The sequence below is a fragment of the Toxotes jaculatrix genome, chromosome 20 (genome assembly GCF_017976425.1).
Source record: "Toxotes jaculatrix isolate fToxJac2 chromosome 20, fToxJac2.pri, whole genome shotgun sequence".
Classification (NCBI taxonomy): Eukaryota; Metazoa; Chordata; class Actinopteri; family Toxotidae; genus Toxotes; species Toxotes jaculatrix.
Window position 1 is genome coordinate 14,755,422 of NC_054413.1, and position 22,734 is coordinate 14,778,155.

General features: G+C 38.6%; 1 protein-coding gene across 1 annotated transcript in view; it reads right to left on the reverse strand.

The window, feature by feature from the left end:
* Positions 1 to 22,734, reverse strand: part of LOC121200308 (2-lysophosphatidate phosphatase PLPPR4) — a 38,917-nt gene that overhangs the window by 13,969 nt on the left and 2,214 nt on the right. Inside the window, exon 2 of the mRNA XM_041065521.1 lies at positions 5,994 to 6,179. Coding sequence (XP_040921455.1) covers positions 5,994 to 6,179 — 186 coding nt within the window. The remainder of the gene's footprint in view (positions 1 to 5,993; positions 6,180 to 22,734) is intronic.

Here is a 22,734-nt window from a genome sequence, read left to right on the forward strand (position 1 = left end):
TTATGCTGCATGTCCTTCTCCCCCTCTCCTCCATTCCTAGCTGTCCTATCTTCCTCCTTTTCCTCCTTTCACCCAGCCCGGCCATCGGCGGGAGGGTCCCCCATCTGAGCCAGGTTCTGCTCAAGGTTTCTTCCTGTTAAAAGGGAGTTTTTCCTTGCCAGTGTCGCCTTAAGTGCTTGCTCTGGGGTCAGGCTCTGGGTCTCTGTAAAGCGCTTTGAGACAATTTTGATTGTGGAAGGCGTTATATAAATAAAATTGAATTGAATTGAATTGAATTAAAGTTTAGTCAAAATCTGGCTACTTCCAGTATGATAATGAACCATGCCACAAAGCAAAAATCATCTCAAACTGGTTTCATGAAGATGACAATGAGTTCAGTGTACTTCTCCCTCCCCTGTCACCAGAGCTGAATCTAGCACCTCTGGGATGTAGTAGAAAGGGAGGTTTGCAGCATGAATGTGCTGCTGATAAATCTGCAGAAATTATGTGATGCCAGCATGTCAACATAGACCAGAATCTCAAAAGAATGTTTCCAACCTCATGAAGAATTGAGACTGTTTTGAGAGCAAAGGGAGACCATTCCCAGAATTAGCACTTAGTGATTGTATATCCATTAAGTATTGACATGTCAATACTTAATGTTAAATAATGGCTCAATGTCTCACCAACTCATTACAAGGTGTAACTCATTTCTCCCCTTTTCCTTTTTTTTGTTTTTGCCTGGAAAAGGAAAAATTAGCTAAATTAAATTATCCATATTAGATGAAATGGGCCACACATTCAGGATTAGGGGCCATTACACTGGATGTTATTTTCATCCTACAGAACTCAGAAGAGTCCCTCCACTATCACAGACTGAAAATTAATTATTTAAGATACGAATGCAGAATTTGTAGATTGTAGATCTTAAATATACGTATCTCAGCACAAAATCTATTTTAGATAGCTCATATAGCCTCACAGCTTTTACTTTCTTTTGTACTGCATTGCATATTGGCATTGTGCACCCACCAGCCAAAGCTGACCACCAAAGAATAATGTTCTACGTCAAATATGTCACAGTGAGGAAATAATGTCTTATTTTTTGTCCTGTGTTTATTTTTGTCTCATGATTTCTGCTTTTATTTTGTAATCTGTTCTCCCTTTGTTTTTCAGGTAGCTTGCCCTTCGTCTTTTGTTCCCACCAGTCTGATTGTCTTCCCCAGCCTGATTGTTTCCACCTGTTCCCCATTACCTATTGTCTGCGTCTCCCTTTCCTTGCCAGTTGGTCCTGTCTCATGTCAGCAGAACCAGCACCATCCTCGTCTTGTCAGGTTTTGCACACTGAATGCTCATTGTATCTTTTTTCTAGATTTGTTGGTTTGTTTCATAGATTGCTATTTTGCCTTGCTCAGAGTGATTTTGTGTTTTGTTATAGTCTTTTATTTTCTAGTTGCCTTTTCCTCGCTAAGTGTGATTTAGTGTTTTTGTAGTCTTTTATTTTTAGTTACCTTTTGCCCCTCGCCACAAGTGATTTTTATGTTGCACTGTTCTTTTTGGAACTCTGTCCTCGAGTCGTGCATTTGGGTTCAATCCTTGTTCAGTCGAGACAAAATGTGATTTTTTTTTTCTAATGTGTGGGAATAGAAATGCTATCATGCTGATGTTTAGCAGGTAATGATTACCATATTAACCTTCTTAGTTTGGTGAGTTAGCATGCTAAAGCACAGGACTAAACACAACATACACTTTAAGCTGATGGGAATATTATATTGTAGATATTTGGTCATAAATCAAATTGCTGACATTTGATGGCAGTGACAGATAAAAAGTCTGTGTCTGTTTGATAAAAACAGCATACACTGAAAGATATCTGCATGTGAAAAACAGGTGCAGAAGCTGCAATAAACCTGGTCCTAAGACTGCCATTCCTATGAGCAATGCTACTTGGATGGCTAAAAACTCACACCACGGTTACACACAGTCATGTGATAACAAAAAATATATTACATAAGCATTACAATAAATACATTCACTTGCTAAAAGTGGGATTTTTTGGGGATAATTTTTCTTAATGACTGAATCTTAGAATCTTAGGAGTTTCACGGAAGACACTATATATGCTTTGTACTTATTACGTGAAAATAGTTTCCTTGAAGGAAACCTTCCTTTTAAACTCAAATATTCATTTACATATTACATATTTACATATACAGTGGGGTTCAAAAAGAAGTCTGAGAATGCTTTTCCATTCAAGCGAATGACTTAATTGTATTTTTCAAGAAAGAACCTCACATAGTGAGTCTTCTAGTCATTTATCAAATGCTCTAAAAATGCTTGCAAAACCAGGAGAGGGAGACCATGCAGCAAGTTTTTTACACTTAGGCTTTTACACTTCACTACAATTCATTTCAACAGCTCCTGCAACCACAACCTTCATCTTTTAAGTCATCCGAAAACTGCTGTGGGCTCACTGAATATCTTCCCAGGACTAGCCAGTGTGTTCTTATGATTTCACTGGAGAATCATGAATTGTGTTAAATAGTTTTAAGTAAAGTCAACCTCATTTTTCCATAAGCCTTGCAGGTGGGCAGCAGCTCTAACACAGAGTGACAGTCAAAGCACTTGAACACTCTGCAACCTGCAGGAGGGATCCTGACACGAGGACAGGAAAGCCTCAGGTCATCTTCTGCTCAACAAGTTGCTGGAAGATGGATCTTTGGGGGAAAATGTGTTATCAGCTGTCTGTCAGTACAAAAAAAGGAAAAAAAAGACCTGTCTGAGTGATATCAAAGGGAGAAGTATGAGATGTGCACGTCTTTGATCAATGTTGAGTTTTCCCTCATCAAGCTGGTGAGGCAGCTTCACTGCACTTCTAGGCTTCTGGGAAGAAGCAGTGGTTTTTAGCTTTTTGTGTCTCTTCTGCCAAAGATTACTATGCATCCTACTATGGAATCGGTTGCTCACTGGTAATGTGCTTGGGGTCCTTGCGAGGATAGAGCTGATACAGTTTCCGTTTTTATTTCTGCTATGAACAAAAACAAGAAATAGAATGAAATTTTGAGGTTGTTCAAGTTAAGTCAGAAATAGAGAAAGTGTGCTGTGTTTCTACTCGCAGCTGTCAGAAACAGTCATCAAGGAGACAAAGATTTTTTTTTTTTTTTTGTCAGCACAAGATGTAGTGGAGAGTGATATTTCTTCCTGTGAACATAGCCTATAGTTTGAATAAGGAAATGAATCATTGCTCAGCTTAAGAATAACTGCTATAGTCCAGATGGAACACGACTAAGGTCACAAACAGGGAGACAGAGTCAGTGGTTAGTGAGGAAGAGTCTGATCTGATGAACAATGCAGTAGATGATGTGGATGGATTCATTACACCATTCAGTGTAACATCAATGAAAATGTCTTTTTCCTTCTTACATGTTGTCAGTTACAAATAAGATGAAGAAAAAGTGTGGATGCCTCATCTGCATTATTTAGAGGTTAACAGTGTTGTTGACACAGCTTGAGAGCTGGCACATTAGTCAAAAGGGGAAGGAACATCAGCTCATGTCATTTTATGTGACTGAGCAATTTTATGTGACTGCTCCTCTGAGCATCATGACTTATCATTAGGCTTTTTTGTTTACTATCTCCCTCTTTTCAAACACTCCACCATTTTGTGAGTGTATTGTGTACATGTAGCATGTGTACATGCAGCATGTAGGACGGAGTGATGTGTCACTGTGACAGTGTAAGAAAAGTGCCACAATATATAACTTGTTATCTGGGTTTTGGATTGAGAGACAATTTTCTACTATACTGTATTTGTGGAGTACAACATACCAGATATTTGTCAGAGGTAGAATGATAAAGTCCTGGACTAACTGACGTTGTTGTCCCTGCTGTTGTCACAACAATACTGTCACTTTTACAGCTCCAGTCTTTTTTCACTAAAATCTCTCTGAAAAATGTGCTCTTCTATAGTGAAACTCACAATTTATAAAGACGTTGTAAAAAATGATGTCCACCTATGTCAAGTTATAAGCATGAACTGCAGTAATTTTAGCAGTGGCAAGCAACCTGATAGGACTATTTTTGCCCTGGGTTTTGACTCTTGAGCCACACAAAGGCTGGAAGCACGAATAAACTTTATATTTATATTGTAATTTACAGATGACTGTGTATTTTTATTATTCTAAAAAAGATGCTATAATTCAAAATTAGTCAAACCTACGGCAGCAAAGGACAGTGCCCCTGTGACAGTGATTTATTCTGGCGACTAAAAGTGAACATTTATATAGAAGTATCCTTGTCCAGTATCCATGTTAAATTATGTTTGACCCATCATTAGGCCTTGCATTGGGTATCAGGCTGAGCGGTCATAAATCTACTGAGCCCTCTGACAAATGACACCATTCCTTATCCATGCCATTCCTTAACTTAAGACTGCCTTTCTAACTCACTAAAGCAAAGGGTGAGTGTAACAATAATTAAAACCAAACCAAAGCAACAGTACAGCCTCACAAAGCCCCTGTAGTCTGTTTTGGTCTTCACTCAGGTATGACTGCTGTGTTCACATCTGGCCAAACTAATCATGCTGAGGAGGAAAATGAACAGACTAAACAGCGTAGGTTTGTTAATGGCCTCTCTACATGGATCACATAATTCCCAGGATAGCTCCACCCAGCTTCCACCTGACTAGGGGTCTAAACAGCAGGGTAAGTGAAGACACTTTCACATGCAGAGACTTTAAGAAATATTACATTGAACCAAATGAACAATGTATACATTTTTTTCCTACTTTTCATGTCATTTGATGACATCTGTGCAAGTTCCACTGGCAGAAGAAAGCCATGGGATGCTGTCAAAAGTTCTGGAATAAGTAAGCCTTGGTACGGTAATATTTTTACCATAGATATGTGTTCTTAAGAATGAGCTTTCACACTCAAAAATTACTCATGACATGCCTGGCTGGCCACAACAAATGTGCATGCCAAGAAAACTTGTGTGACCTGAGGTGGGCAGGATCATTGCTGATAATATATGGGGGGGTAATAAGTCTGTGGCCTAAGGCAGGAATCAATTTTAGAAAGCCTAGAAAATTTATTTTTCAAGATAGTGCCCACCTACATTTACACACATAGCCCAGTGGTTGCAGAACAGAGAGATCCCTTATTTGTAGAAGTCAGCCTCCCGGACCTCCAGAAAGTGGTCCACAGCAGAGATGGCATCATTATCGCTGTCAAAATGACACCTCCTTCTTCACCTTGGGGAAGAAATGGTACTTTGAGGGAGCCAAATCAGGTCAAATCAGGCCAAGGACCTCCTTGGGCGACAAGTCCTTAAGACTGTGGTAGTGGATGACAGCATGAAGGCTGATCTTGACCCTTTTCTCAGACAGTGCTGACTTGCAATTTTCAATAACCCCAAAACAGAAATACCACAAAAGTTATTATTGTCAAACTCTCTGCATAATCAAAGAGTTGAATAGCAAGTGCATGAAATGAGAGCTGTATAACTCATCTCTTTCTACCTTAGCCAACATACTTATCAGTCATTCCCTGTGGATCAACAGCTTTCCTGACCTAGAGAAATCTATCTTCCTGACCTGACAAAATGTGTTGGTGTGTTCTGGAATAATAGTGAGTGTTTGTGGCTGTGTGTGTGTGTGTGTGTGTAAGTATCAGTGTGTTTGATGCTACAGCTTGACCCCCTGGGAATTACTGTACTGCAGGCTGGATCTCCATGTACACAGCTGTGTTAATTCTGAAGATAATTTTCTTAAAACAATCAGCATCAGGTGTAGAGAATAGGAAACAAATAGAAACTGGAAAGGCAGCTTAAAAAAATGTTAACCATGTCTTTTCACTTCTGGTAAAACAGCGGGTCTAGTTGTTTTAATACACAATACTGTCATGTGAAAGAGCAAAGCACCTCCAATATGGCTGCCAGAGAGTGTACTTCACTGTGTGAAATCCTTTTAAAAAACACTTAAAGTTCTAATTTTTTGTCTTGTCATCAATCCTTACCGTGATGGCGGGTCCAGCAAAGGCCAGACTGAGCAACATCAACAGGGGGATGACCTCATGGTTGGGATCAATGTAGGGCAGGCTCAGACTGCGGTCGTGACAGGTGAAACCAGACTTCACTGGCTTGAACACATCCGTCCACTCTAGGAAATACAGACTGACCATAGAAGATACCAGGATCGGCAGCTATCAGTGGATACAAAAGAAGAGACAAAGGTGTAAGGGAGTTCAGTCATAAACAGTTGAGGGAGAAAGAACTTTAACAGATTGCCAATGAATAAATAAATAGATAAACAGGCAGTGAATGCTGCAAATGTCCCCATAACACTACGGTTCAATGAACAAGCTAATTTGATTTGATAATGAGGATGGAGGCATGGAAAATAGTTTTCATGACCTCAGGGGGTGAGGATGGTGCTGAGGGTGATGGAAGATGGCATGTGGAATTAATTGCTCTTATGAACATCAAGTGCTCCCACAGATCTCAGCACAGATCTAGTGAACAAATTCTCCTCATCCAAACAAACAAAATGAGAAACAGCTATTTCATGTTTATTACAGCCAGCTTGAGGTCTTAAAACCATAAAATAACACAGCAGTTCAATCCCAGCCATGAAATAAAGTTAGAGTAATAAAGCTGGTGTTGATCTCTCAGCTGAACAAATCAAAGTGTTTCAGTGGTGTGTGGAAGATAGCCAGGGATCAACTCTGCAGAGGGCTTGGCTATTTATGTGAATTTCTGCTTTAGATATGCTGAATGGTTGGCTGAAGCGATTTCACCACTGACCTGTCACACTGTCATAGTATGAGCTGGTGGCAATTTACCAGTGGATATCTAGTGCTGCCAAGAGTGCTGAGAGAGCAGACCTGTGGAGCTAAGAGGACAGAGCCCAAGCAAACTGTGTAGTGTCTCACCAGAGACACTACCACAGTCGCAACTATTCACAACTATACAAGAGGAAAGCTAAAAACTTCAAGATGGTGCCTGTATCTATAAAACCATATTTTTATGCTTCATGCTAGTACACTGTGTTGACCCAATTACTCTACTTCCTGTGTTGTTCTGCAGAGGCGGCTGGCCCATAGGGGGCGCTGGGGCACCGCCCTCCCAGATGTGGAGGGGGAAAAATATATATAATATATATGTATATATTTTATATATTTATATTTTTTTTTAACAAAATGTATATTATCAATGTCATTTTTACTAAATAGTGTGTTCCTACATGCAATCTAAACTATATAAACATCATTTCCACCAGCTGACTCTCATTCAACAGTCAATTTCCCCTGACGTCACAGATTAGTAACATTTTGGTCTATTAATAGAATTCTTCCTGGGCGCTAGTGAAAAGCGCCCCCCGATTGTAGCGAAATAGCCAATTGTGTACTGTTACTGGGGGAAAAACAAAATATTCAGCCAATTAACGTCGTGTAATTTTAGGATTTGGGGGCGCTGAAAATTTAGCCCCTTACTCAGGAAATGCCGCGAAAGGGATTGCTATGAGGTCACAGGTTAGTCAGTCAAAGTGATGATGGCGGTGCTAACCACAGTTGAGGGGCAGCTTCCACCAAATTCGGTGAGATCCCTTTTAAACTACCCTTTTGCGAGAAGGACGATGGTAGAAAAAATATGTGTTAAGGAGCTGGGACCTGACAAGCCCGAAATAACCATCACCCAGCCAACCAAGGAGAAAGGAAAGGCCTATAACAGGACCTTTAGCGGAAATTGGTTCCAGCGTAAATCCTGGCTAACAGGCTGTGGAATATCTAATGCGCTTTTTTGTTTCCCCTGCATACTTTTTAAAAGTGACAAGTGTGATTTGACGTGGACAGTTTCTGGACAGACTGATTTAAAGCACCTCTCAGAACGCATTAAGAAGCACGAACGATCAAAAGTTCACATGGAAAACTGCATAAAGCTAGCTGTGGTTGGAAAGATAAGCATAGCGGCGCAGCTAGACGAAGGGCACCGCATCGCTGTCAGAAGGCACAATGAAGAGGTGGATAAAAACCGTCATATTTTATCAAAGATCATCGACTGCGTGAAATTTTGTGGTGCTTTTGAACTATCAATGCGGGGACATGATGAGAGTGGTTCTTCAGACAATCCCGGAATTTTCCGAGGTCTGGTGGACTTAATGGCATCCATAGATCGGGACTTGAGGGAACACCTTGAAAGTGCGACTGTATTTAAAGGCATTTCAAAGACGGTTCAGAATGAGCTGCTGGACTGTATGCTGGCAGTTCTGCAAGAACGGATTGTGGATGAGGTAAAGACAGCAAACTTTTTAGCTATCCAAGCTGATGAAACTACTGACATTTCCACACACTGTCAGCTAGTCCTGGTGCTGAGATACATCGACCAACGCAACAACATACAAGAGCGTTTTTTCGAGTTCATCAAGCTACCCAACGCCTGTGTGGATGCAATAGCTAGCGCCTTAATGGAGAGGCTGCGCACCATCCTTCCCGAGGGACAAGAAAAAAAGTTGATCGCCCAGGCCATGATGGGGCTTCAGTAATGAGGGGTGCCACTGGAGGAGTGCAGCGTAAGATACAGGACATCTATTCAAACGCTCACTACGTTCACTGTTATGCCCATAAGTTAAACCTGGTAATGCAACAAGCAACCTCTCACATCCCTCAGATCAGTCACTTTTTTTCCGACATGGGGGGATTTGCTTCTTTTTTCACAAAATCGAGCAAGAGAACCGCAGTGCTGGATGAGGTGGTGGCGCATCAGCTTCCAAGTGCGTCGTCAACATGTTGGAACTTCAACAGTCGTGCTGTGAACACCGTGTACGAGCACAAGGATGACCTGGTGAAGTGTTTTCAGACCATCCGGAACAGAGAAGCATTTGATGGCCCCACAAAGAGAGAAGCCGGCGGCTATGTGAGGATGCTGGAAGATGAAGCTTTTTGTTTTTTCCTAGCATTGTTTCATAAGATCATGCCACACGTAGACATGCTATATAACCAGCTGCAGAAGAGAAACATCGATGCTGTCTACATCACAGGAGCCACCCAGAGGTTCATTCACAGCATGCAAGCTATCAGGTAGGCTAAATGCATTAATAATAATAATAATAATCTATAATCTATAATCTTTAGAGCATTTTATACAGAAAATGTAGCTCAAAGCTTCAGCAGTTTGACAAAGGAACACAAGACCAGCCCAGTAGCTATGTTAATATGTAGTGTATCTATGATGTTTAGATGAAAATATAATGTGATGTTTAGATGAAATATAATTGCCAGTAATTGTAACACAGCCTTGGGTTTGATTAATATATCCCTCGCCAGTTTTCAGAACTTACTCACAAAATTCCTGTATTGGATCAGGGAGGATGTTCCTAATCTGATGGAGGATGAGGAGTACAGAAGACCTGTTCAGGAGCCACCCACAAAGAAACGGAGGACACTGGGAGAAGGCACGCAACACCACTTGGCACTGGAGGTGAGCACTTGCTGCTTGTTCTGATATTAATCAGATCAAATCTAATGAAGATGCTGGCCATTTGATATAGTAATCCTGACTGAAATGTATATTGTCATATTGTCATATTATTATTGTCATAATATTTTTAAAAATTACATGTCATTGCGTAGGTATGTGACACCATTATGAGCCATGCCAAGGAGAGGTTTTCATTCACCAAGCACCTCGTCAGCGCCACTCTGTTGCAAGGAGACTTGTTCCAGCAACACTGCAGAAAGTTCCCAGATTCAGCACTGGAAGCCACGGTGGAAGCCTATCCCTCATTGGACAAGGCCAGACTTAAGACAGAACTGTCCTTGATCTATGAAAACGAGGAGTTCCAGAGTTGCAGTGGTGCATTGGCTCTCTATCAGGTTTTGATGGAAAACAATCTTCAAGACACATTCACTGAAAGCGTAAGTCTTCTAAACATCCTCATCACCACGCCGATGACAACATCAGAGTCAGAGAGGTGCTTCTCTACTTTAAACAGGATAAAGACTTTCCTTAGAAACACCATGGCACAAGATCGGCTCAATGCTCTGGCCATGCTCTCCATAGAGAAAAAACTGACAAGAGACATTCCTGACTTCAACACCAGGGTCATTGAGAAATTTGCCACACAGAAAGACAGACGAGCAAAGTTCTTGTACAAATAATAACTCTCCACCCCATTCAGTTAATCTTCTCTCTGTCTGTCTCTCTCACACACACACATACACACACGTGCACACACATTGTTGATTTGTGTAGGTTCAGTTGATATCATAGCTGTAGCTGAATTTTGTTTTCGATACCGTTTTTATTTGTTTTTGTATTGTTTTTGATACTGTTCCTTTCTAAAGCATACATGTAATGTGAATTGTTAATATACTTTATCTGTGATTTTGAGAAGGAAATAAAATTATTATTGTGGAATTTAAGTCATTTTCTGACTGTTGATTTGAATGCTTATACTGGAGTAGGCAGGAAAATTTATCGGCACATCAGCCCCACCAAGAATTTTTTTCACCAGCCGCCACTGTTGTTCTTTATAAAGATGTTATACTGCCACCTACAGGTAACATATGTAAACACCTACTATTAAATTCATTTCAGTAAAAGTGCCTTAACAAAACTGCATGAATAAAAGTGCATTTATTCTGGTCTACCTCTGTTATCAATTTCAACTTGCCCAGAATACTGCTGCTAGAATCCTATTCTAAAACGAGAACATTCAGTCACTTCAGTCACTCCACTGGCTAATCATACATTCCAGAACTAATTTCAAAGTATTTACCTTGACCTGTAAAATGCTACATGGGCTAGCATCTGGTTACTTCTCTACCTTATCACACTGTGTACACTGGTCTTTTGTTTCTAGGTACCTCCATGCCTCAGTCTTCTCTTATAATCTATCACTGCTGCTATTGTATTGGTTGTTACTTTGTTTTGTCTCCTTTGTTTTTTTGTTTTTTTTTAGAATTTTAGAATGATAATCTCTGAAGAAATTTAGCGAGGAGTGGTGGATTTATTGCAGTACTGCAAATGGCCACTGGGGCAAACTGGCAGTATTTCTTTATCCACCTCTGTTAATGCATTTGTATGTGATAAAGATGTCTTTAAAAAATCCAGAAACTATTGAGAAAACAGTGCTGGTTTGCATGAGCTTCCGTTAAATTATATGATTCTAGACCAGGGGTGGGCAACCTTAAATACTCAAAGAGCCATTTGGACCGTCTCCCATAGAAAACACCTGGAGCCACAAAACCATTTGCATATATCGTTATATGCACTGCATATATCGTTTTTTTTGTTGTTGTTTTTTTAACCTGTATGCTTTGTATAAAAAACTACAGTGTGTTCCATTTATGAAATCAGTGACCTGATACAGAGAACACAAAATTTTATTTCTGCATGTAACAAAAACATTTCGAACTTTAAAATAAAATACTCAATGTCTATTTCAGTCCTCCTCGGATTTATGAAATAAAAATCCAAACTTAAATTATCCACCTGAAGCGAACCAAAAATATCGTCTGCTTCTGTGTTCCATCATCATTTTATGGTGTGTACTAGAGCGTGCAGTCAGCTGTCAACCTGAACAAAAAAATTCTAATTCTAAATCCTATTTCACTTAACAATGTGAAAAATATTTATTTTACCTAGTTAATGTGATTTTTGCTTATGAACCTCAGCTCATAGCGTCTGCACATCAGAGCTGTTGTCTGTGAAACTTTTCTTTTCTTGGATTTATCCATTGTTTACCTACCGGGGGTTGAAAAGCTCAATAAATCTTGCCGCCGGGTGTCGCACATCGGAGGTTGTGATGCATATTTTGAGCAACAAAAATTCAAAATGTTTTATTTTAATGTTCACCATAATCTTCAAATTTAGAATTACATTTAAAAAACCAATGAATTGAAATAAAAATATATTTAAATTAAATACTCATTATTTATTTTATTTAGAGCCAAAGAAGAGGGATGAAAGAGCCACATGCGGCTCTGGAGCCGCAGGTTTCCGACCCTTGTTCTAGACCATCAGATAATATTATCTCTTTTTGCAAGCAAGAAGTTATTGCTGTTTTTGAAATTAATTGACATACATCCCTGGCAATTCATCAGCTCTCATGTGTTTCAGTATGCAGAAACAAGACCATTGTTTTATGACCTGACATAAAATGTGAGCACCTAAAAATGCTCAGATATGAGCCTTTACACGGCAGTTCTGTTGTGTCAGAATTTATTCTCTGATGTTTTCTAACAACACCCAGTTTCTGTGGTGTTCCATTAGGGAGTACCACAGGGAAGTGAGATGCATGTGTAGGCAAAAAGCTGAAGTGTAAGTGAAGGCAGTAAAGTTTGGACTGCAATTTGATGTGTCTCTGGGAGTTGAATGTGGCCTGGAGCATCATGGGCTTTATCATGCAGCTTAATACCCTGATTCACTGGTACACAGCAGCAGGCACACTGTTCGCTTGACTAATGCTAAGTAGAGCAGTGTGATGGAGGAGGGCCCTGCTGGGAGCCCAACAAAGGGGATCTCTTCAAGTCAACACACTCCTGCTGGGAGCTGAGCCACTAATACATACACACTTATACACACACAGCCACACATAGAGCCTCTGTTTGCAGACTTCCTTCCCTTCAAGTGTCTCACATTCCTGTCAGAGGTTACTTACTATCACACTAGATTTCTTGTCCTTCCGTCCTGGCTTTCGATCATTGCCTTCTTTCTTTCTTTCTTTCTTTCTTTCTTTCTTTCTTTCTTTCTTTCCTTCCTTACAAACAGGGACACTTCATCTAGTTGTGAACCAAACAGTTTAACATTAGTGCTAACCTTAGGGAAATTAGGAGGTTTAGAGAAATGGGGAGACAGCAAAAAGACAGGATTACAAAACAAAAAAATGAATGTCAATGAAGGTGTGTGTAACAGCATCCTGTATGACTTTTAAGGCTGTATTCCTAATCTGAGAATGTTCAGAGAGTTCTTTACGTACAGTGGCATAAACACTCCAGAAAAGGAGCCCCAGTGTTGGGAAGACTTACGATATTTGGAGCAAGTACAAGAAAATGTATGATTGATGCCATTCATAGGTATGCTACAGTCTTTGGGTCAATAATAAAAATTCTATGTGGATTTCCTTGAGTAACACAGAATACAGTCAGACTGCATATCACATGACTGCATCATCACAACAGTGGTCAGTCCACAGGAAAACTTAAATTGCAGATTCTGGGAACATGGTAATACCACTGAAAACAGGAAAGGCTTGTGGCAAACGTATGACTCAAACTGTTAATTGTAAACATCCCATGAACTTTACAGATCCACTTTCGAGTTCAACTTTGATCTACTGTACTTGCTGTATAGTGGGTCTCAGAATTATTAGGGATTATTATCAACATTTCATTTGCACTCTCTTTCTGTCAGATCTCTGAATAAAGAGGTTTAGATCATCTGGATAAACTGTTTGTTTCCAGCCTTTTCTAATCATCTCTGCTCGTGCTCTGATGCTCCAAATGGATGGATGTGAGGCAGTTGTCATGCACATGTGAACACGTAGTTTGAGCCCAAGCTGATGTCATCAAAATGCTTGTTTTGTATGTCCGACAATCCAAAATCTCAAGATATTCAACTAATATATAGGGTAATATGTAGGGATAATGCCATTATCAATGCTACATAATGGTCCAATTTTGTATTGATTCCCTTAACTATTCCTGATCAATTTTCTGCGAGAAAAGGTTTTCGGCATCATTTGAACTGGTTTATTATCTTGGAGTCTGAACCCAAACTGTAGCCTGAGAGCAACAGTCTGTCTGTCATCATCTAAAATGGCTGAAAATAGAAAACATTTGTGTAGCATTTATTTTCATTTAGATTTTCTTAGTCAAAGAAAAAATCTGCTGAGCCGGACTGCATGGCACTAATGATATTATAATAAGATATTTACCCTCAAGGACGGACAAACATGCTGCTTGCTTGGGTAGCAGTGGCACTCATGCAAGTGTGAAATACATGGCATTGCTGGAATTGCTGTTGCGTAGAAGAATGTTTCAGCATATTACTGGTATTTCCACCCTTACTTGAAATCACAATTTTATAGACATTACAGTGTTTCCCACAGGTTGAGAATTTACTTGTGGTGGTGGATGGGGCGGCATGTTACCAACACATCAACACTCGTGCAGTTTAGAGGGGGAGAGAGTAACCCAGAGCATTGTTAAATACAGCTACGGTATGGACTGTTTCTTCCTCACTGCCATGATTCCTTCTCGTTTGCGAGTTTCCAGCAGTGGAGACACATGGGTTTCATGTCATTGTTTTGCAGTGTGTAAAATAATAATATATTATTATTTTATAAAAAATATAAAATAAAGCAGAAAATGCACAAGCACATTGGAAAGACTACAAATATGGAATGCTTTGGATATTTCTTTGGGAAAAGAAATTATCAGTTAATTAACTGATTATATTTTTCTCTTGAGTGATTAATCGACTAGGTTTTTCAGTCTGTTTTGTATGTTACACAATTAAAAAGAAAAATAAACACTTAAAAATGCTACAAAAGAAGGCAGTTACTGAAAATAATAAATATATAATGCTTAATGATGATTGCTGAAAAATGCAGACCATAAATTGAGTCTAAAATGAGGTTAGAAATAATTTAGGTCTTCACTTTCAAAAGTAGGTCCTCAAGTATATCAGTACAGTACAGTATAACCAAAATCTCAGTGCAAAGTAAAAACAAAACTGTACTAATCCCATGTTTCTTGGTGATGACAGGCTTATGCTAACTATATGACGTAGCATTATGTGTGGATATGGCAGTCATAGCTGGTAAGTAAAAAATTGCATGCATGATGCCGAAAGAATTATTATTTTACCAACTGTTTCCTGTTGGGCTCCATACAAGCAGCTGCAAATTGAGTTGTTTAGTATATTACTTATTTATTTATTTTAAATAGGACTACTTTGATAGCCAGAAAACCTATAAAGGGATTTCTGTAACCTGTCATTTTTATTGTTTCTTTAAAGATGTTCATACAGTGTGCTATCTAAAGGATCTTGAATGGATGAAATATTGTATTGCTTCTTGTGTGCTCCACATTGTAACCGTCTTCCACAGCCCCCACTGAGCTCCACACCACCACACCCCTCCCCCTCCTTCTCTCAGGTCTGTTTTCTTGGCTTCGTGGCAGCCTCCCTCACCTCTCATCCAGCATCTCAGCTTGTGGAAATGAAATATGTAGGTCAGTGGTGTTAGCACTTGCACTGCTCATGCTCTGCAGATGAAGCTCTAGGAGGAATACTGTACTCTCCATACTTCAAAGTAGAGCTATGCAGGATATGTTATGTTATCCTTATATTTTGTGAGCATAAAAATAACAGGCAATTGCATTTGATACATTTCCATGTCTATACACATGCCTAGGTTTCCTTTTATTTGTTGGTGAGTTAAGTAAGTAATTTAATGGTAAAGCTGGCCAGTGTACAGAAAGCTAGTCATTAATTATTTCATCAAGATTTGCTGTTCAGAACACAGTGGTAGGGCCTACATGGTGTGTCAGCCCAACACTTTGCTGCAGAGCAAAGTTGGTGGGATTGTGGTCGATATGGTTGCTGAAGGAAGATTCAGCATGATTTTGATCTTGACCTTTTGTTTGGGGCTTGCAAAAGATTCTACTGGTCAAAATTTACACAGACCCCATTTTTCCCATGGCAAGACATCTGTTAAACTAAAGGTATTACTATGCATAGGCCCCAAAATCATTCCTATTTTTGCTGAGCTCCTAATCATTCATGTTGTGTGGACTTCTGAAAGTCCTGACCAAACTCTTAAAGTTCAAGGTTCACAGTTCAACTGATTCATCCATATAAACATGGAACTTACAGGACTCCCTTCATAATCAACCAATGCTAATTACTAAAACAAACAAAATAAAGACCCATCAAATAAAATATAGAATACAGTAGATTAAACTAACACAAACGTTTTTGGGCTTAATCCTATGAATTAAAATCCTGGATGAAGATGCTTCTTACCATTGATGCAACAATCTTGTCAATACAACCAGAGTTAATAAAGGTTTAGCTAACCTTGGTATAACTGACAGAAAAACAGTTGAGAACTTTATATTGTTTCACAGTATTTTATCATCATAGTCTCAACCATCAGTCACTGACAAGCTGACATCAAGCTGTTCTCAAAGTTTGCAAAGAAGAGGAAAAGTTGGACAGAAGAAATCTACTGTATGTGCTCATATCATGACTGCTTCACCAATTGTGAAGTGATCATGCAAGGTATCCTCCTTACAGACCGGTAGCCATCACTGCATGGACTGGTACAGGAATCATCAAGTCTGACATTTTGTAACATTTTTGGACAACTTCATTCAAAAATATAACTTGTTCTTTGGCCAAAGCTTGCACATTAATCATGTCAAATTCTACTGGCCAAATTACAATAAAACAGGCCAATTTTAATGACCCATTAACCCACCGATCTTAATAACCAACGACCATTACATTACTTTCAGGACAAACTACATTTTTAGCTCTCGTAAAAAAAAAAAAAATATTTAGTGTTCATCAGTTTTAATGATCACTGCTGACTCTAGGTGTCATTATTATGACTTTGACCTTTGGCATTGTGTCATTTTGTAGTGTGGTTGGAGAGTGGATTTGATCTGAAGGTTTCCCTGACAATAATCCATCCGCTGGCTCCCATGTGTTCCTGGCGGGCCCTCAGTTATCACAGAAATGAGAGAACAGGGAAGATACAAAGTACTTTGAATAATAGATGTGAAAAATGGAGTTGGCTGGCAGTTATTTCTGGTGGGTGCTGGGCCAATAATCATCAAGCTTTCAGTGACTTGAGGTGCCCGACTGTTTATGATTCAAGTCTCTCAGTAGAAAGTCAATGTATTAGTCTGCCAAATTGTGGAGATGATTTGGATAAAACAATGGGAGAATGGAAGGAGCTGCATTTACTGGCGTTAAGAAGTTCATTGTAATCTTGCATTATGTTAAAACTGCTCAAGGCAACTTGGTACAACCCTGTCTCCTAGAAATTACACTTGTATACAGCTCAACTGCAACAGCGAACACATTTTGTAGGACACACAACTTGGCAAGTCACAAATATGTTAATAATGAAAGTATCAGTAAAATGTTCACAGACAATGTATTTGTTTTCCGCCAAAATATCCAATCTTGCAGTACGATATTCATTTGTAGTGACTAGAGCATTACTACACTTTTTTATGGTTGTGTTTAGGCACCCACAGCACTTGGTTAACATTAGGGAAAAATAATGGTCTGATTTGTTGAACAAAAAAAACAGCGTCTTCACACACGTTTATTTACATTTAACCAAACCACAGGACTAAGGATGCAAACCCCAGTCTCTGGTGTGATGATGTCACTTTGTACAGCCACCATCCCCCCCCAGTCACCTCCTTGCAAATCCACTGCTGTTAATAAATATGCAGCTTCATTCGTTCATTCATTAAACAAAAAAAGAAGTAGCATAACCACTGAACTCTGAACATAATCCAGCCAGCAACTGTGTTTCCTACAAAATAAATATTTCGGGTTGCATTTTAGTTATACTGTATAGAAAAGTAATTTCTAAGAGACTGGTTTACTTGGTAAATTTTAAATGTGATATTTAGCTAAATTAATTCTGTGAATAGCAAAAAGTAAATTGCTGTAAGTCCTCCTTGTTTTCTGATTCACTCTCCGTCATTCTACTTTTTCAGAGATCTAATAATGACCCTTTACTCCATGTCTTATATCTATGGAATGTTTCAAACCATTATCCTGACAAGAAGTGCACTAAAATCAAAATACATTTTCAAGATAAACTTTACGAAGTGACGAATCAAGCCTTTGTTAGCTAACGTCAGTATCACTGACAATCCTTCCTGTACTGGTAGAATAAAAGCATACTGCTGCTTTAATATTAAAAGACATATATTAAAATCACATGCAGCAGGTGTTTTGCTAGTATCACCAGCAACTTTATCATTAGCTTACCACAATGAAGTGAAAACTATAAAAATATATACAGACATTAGTGTTCTGCACATTGACTTCAAATGTGATGATTGTGATTTGAATTAACATATTTTACATACAGAATAAAACAATTTAATTTAAAGTACAATAACAAATTAGTTAACCATAATATATGAATTACATAATGAATTTAAGCAAATTAAATGGGTTTAGCTAGCTTAAACAGTCAGCTTAAAAAATATGTCTAGATTTAGATGAGTGTATTGCGTGCAACCACTTTCAACATTGAGTAAATTCAACGAAACATTTTTTTCAATGTGGCTGGCTTTTCTGATAGTGATGAGGCAATCTACTGAAGGCTCACAGAGCAGTCAGGGTGGAGGATTAGGCGTGTAGAAAAATCACAGAGCAGGATGTTTTAATATTCCTTACACTCTCTTTCTCTGAATAGCCCTCTTCTGGGAGAGTGCTGCTCAGTAGAGATGCTCCATTGCCCTACATCTGCTAACACTGCCAACCCCGTGACTGTGTCTATCTGTGACATATTGTACTGTTCTATCTCACTATCAGCCTCTTTTCCTTCATGCTGACTGGATCTCTGACAGTGTCCTTCCTCTATTCCCTCTTTGTGTGCCTGTCCTAGGGTCAACTGATACAGGTTTTTGAAGCCCAGTATGATACACATATTTTTGGATTGAAGTCGCAAAAAAAAGAATGACAAAAGCTGGACTGCATCATGCAAGCTCAGCTTTCACCTCAAGATTTGAATCTGGAAAACCTGTAATAAATTCAGCCAGGTCAGATACAGACCAATCACTACACTATGAAGGGAGTTCATATGGTGACACTACTCACTGCCTCCTCAAACTCCTCCAAGTGTTCAAGTGCCAATTATGACCTCATTAGGGCCATGGGTCAATGCATTGGATTTAAACTGTTTATTGAAACATCATGACAAATAAAGAACACAGCCAAATATATACAACAATAGATAGTGTATCTCACTTCAAAACTGTGGGACTATGTGAAAGCAGTCACTAATCTGGAACCCGGCAAAAGGCCCATTACCATAACAGATGGTGTACAGAGGGCTAAGATTTTCACCTTAGGTTTTCAAAGTAAGGATTTTACTGAGCAATGCAACAGTGTTTTAGACTGTCTTCTCTAGAATAAAACAAATGGATGGTTGGATGAATGTATACCTTCTGAGCACTTTATTAGGAACACTTGTACACCTGTTTATTCATGCAATTATCCAATTAGCCAATCACGTGGCAGTGGTGCAGTGAATAAAATCAAGCAGATACAGGTCAGGACCTTCAATTAATGTTCACATCAAACATCCCAAAGTGATCTCAGTGACTTTGACTGTGGCAGCATTGTTGGTGTCAGATAGGATGGTGAATGAATATTTCTGAAACTTCTGATCTCTGATTTTCATGTGCAACAGTCTGTAGAGTTTACTCAGAATTGTAAGAATAGCCTTAGCCTTGCAAGCTTCTGTCCCTCCCCCACCTTAACAGTCTAGCATGTTGCTGACCATATGAACTGCATCATCCACAAATGCAGGGATATTTACTCTTATTTACATTGTTCTATGACGTAAGTAACATTTTTTTACTCAGTTAAGAGCTAACATTTACAGTAAAAACCAAATTAAGTAGCAGATTTTTCACTTTTACTGGAGTAGATTTAGTCGTAATAGTTTCAATGGCTTTTGTGTCATTGCATTTTGATGCAGATCACACTTCAATTCGAGTCAAGCCTGCTCTTGTGGTTAGTACACTCTCTGTTTTGAAGAGGCTGGTGTTATGCTGATCCCAAGTCTGCTGAGGCTCCTTGAAAGTAGACCCAACTTTTCAAGTCAAGTACATAGTAGCAGTTGTTGTTCTCTGTGTCCTTTACTTTTGAGTCTTGTTGGATTTGACTTGGTCAAATAAAGTTTTAATGTAATTTTGAAATGCTGTTCGTGTAGGCATCCAAATTAGCAAATGTGACTTTTGAAATAGATTTATTTGACAATCCTTACAGTGGATCAGAGTTATGAAATGACTATTATTATATGACAAATCATACCTAAAGTACACATGTAATTACCTTCCACTTTTCACATTTTGCCCACTGATATAATTACTAATGCAAGTAATGTGATGTCAGCCATGTATCTAAGTATGTATGTATCTAAAGCTTGAGCTTGTGAACTTACATCTCATCTGTGAAATCAAATGAGACGGTATATATTGGTTTGATTTTTCAGATGATGTTACATTTCATAAATTCTGTTCGGTTCTTTGATTTCACAAATGATATCGACATCAAAAGCGTGAACTTGTTCTGTGACATCACAGATGTTTCCCTAGTACTTACTAACTATAAATTAAATTTGTCCAGATATTCAGTAAATATAAATTTAAAAAAAATCCCAGTTGTTTATTAAATACAAATTCATTTCCCCCAATATTAAAGGAACAGAAATTCATTTAACTGATATTTATTGGATAAAAATGTGTTATGCCTAGATGTAAGCATAAATCAAATTTCCTTGTGAAATTGATTTCTGTTTATTAAATATTTGGGTTGTGTGAACTCATAATTTTGTATGCTATTATTACTACATCCAATACATGTTAACTGTTCCTTACATTTTTGTGTACATTTCCGTAATGTATTCAATCACTTTTAATAAAAGCTTAGGTATTTAGAATATTTTAAGTTATATTACATGCCACTTTGTTACCATAATTTTTAAGTTACCACTAATCACATTTTTTACAGTATGTCATCTGACATAGATCATGATCACCTAATCTGACAGAGTGACTATCTCAGAAGATATAAATGCTGTGTATCAGAAAGGAAGCTCTAATACTGTCAACATAAGAGCTCAGTGAGTAAATTGTCCTTAGGTAATGTTAACCTTGTCTGCAGATACACAATGCTCTTTATGCATTATCTGGGCTAGCGGCCATGTCCCTCCCTATACAATTATACATGTGATTTTATCTGTTGTTTCTCCCCAGTTTTAGATAACAGTTGTTCAGCCCTCCTCATGCTTCCATTTGTTCCACTTTGGAGGAAAAGCAGCCTGAAGCTTCACAGTGGAGCCTTGCTGCACTACACAGTCCAAAGTAAAGTGGAGCAGCCAGCCTGTTGGAGGGAACACACAGATCATATCTGCAGCTGCTCATCCTTCAACGTAAACCTGGATCATAACCAATAACAAGTAATGGGATTTCAGTATTTACATTACTGTCTCTTACATTAGTTCATTGAGGTTACATACACTTTAAAGGAGAGATTCACAATTTTTCGAGACTGTCTTAAAACAATAGCCAAGTGCCTATATGAAAATTGAAACAGGTTGTGCTTACTGTAATCTGTAAATGACTTCATATCAAGAAATCATATGACTTTTGTGACAGGAGCATTTGGGGCCTTATTTTCTTCATATTGGTTGAGTTGGAGGTACTGAAGGAATCTTTACAGGAATTTTTCATATTTCAACTATGTTTTATACTGTTTGACAGGAGATTTACCCACTTCATTTTTTATTTGTCACTTTTGTGCCAGGATTTCTAGCCTGCAGTGCTATTCGATCTGGCATGTCCCACAATGCAACTCAATAGGGTCAAATCTTTCCCTGTCTGTTAAACATCAACATTTTTCAAAACTGATGCCTTCAATTTGTCACACAGACTTTCTCCAAGCTACCAGCTGAGATAACCCTGATGACAACAATATGACCACTATTTTCTCAGATTTGCCATAGCTCATCCAGAAACCAAGAAGACATTATAAATGAAGGAAAAATAAGCGATAAAACAATCTTGATAATCATCATTATTAAGCTGCAGAAGTCTTATGTAGCTGATGAGATTTCTAAAGCTGGATAAACTGCAGAGTGATGTCAAACAAATACGGGAACCACAACAAATCGTTTCTAACATTTGAAAAGGTACCATCACACAGAGTACAAGCCAAAGTCAGCAGTCCCAAACTCTTAGTGCTAGCACTAGCAGCCAGGCTTACCAGCAAGACTATCATGGTTTCATTAGTTCAAACCGCAGGAGTGTGGCAACTCTGTTTTTTAAATACATTACTCTTGCCTTTTTGAAGGGGAAGGTTATACCATGTCAGCTGTGGAGAGCATGAAGTTATTTATCCAAAAATACATCATTGTTTAGAAACCACACTGATGGAGGAAGACGGGGGAGAGGGAGTGCAGGTTCTGACTGCTAACACTTAAAATGGATGGATCTGAATGTCTCTGCAAGCAGAAAATGTCAGTTTCACATATTTTTGTACAGTATATCCTGTCAGCGCATTTTGATGAACATACGGGTATCATGAAATCCTTTTTGACATGCTCCAAAGCCCGATTCCACTATACCCATACCAGACTTTTATTTGATTTATTGAGGACTCAATCCTAAACTGAGTATCTCCCTTGAACTTCAAAGTACCTTTGGAAGTTTTTTGTTTGTTTGTTTTTGTTTTTAAACAAGTAAGTTATAATAGCATTCAGTGTTATCACCAAAACATATTGTAATTATCAACATCAATCAATATGAAAAAAAAAAATACAGTGATAACACTTTTGGTGATGTATTCCCCACACCTATGTGTTGCTCTACTGCTTCAAAAGTGGTGGCATTTCAGGGTGGACCATCAGAGCACCTGCTAAAAGTGTTAGTGGAGTTTATATTTATCAATTACTGTCTTTATTTTTTTCATTCAGCTTTTGTTAGATAT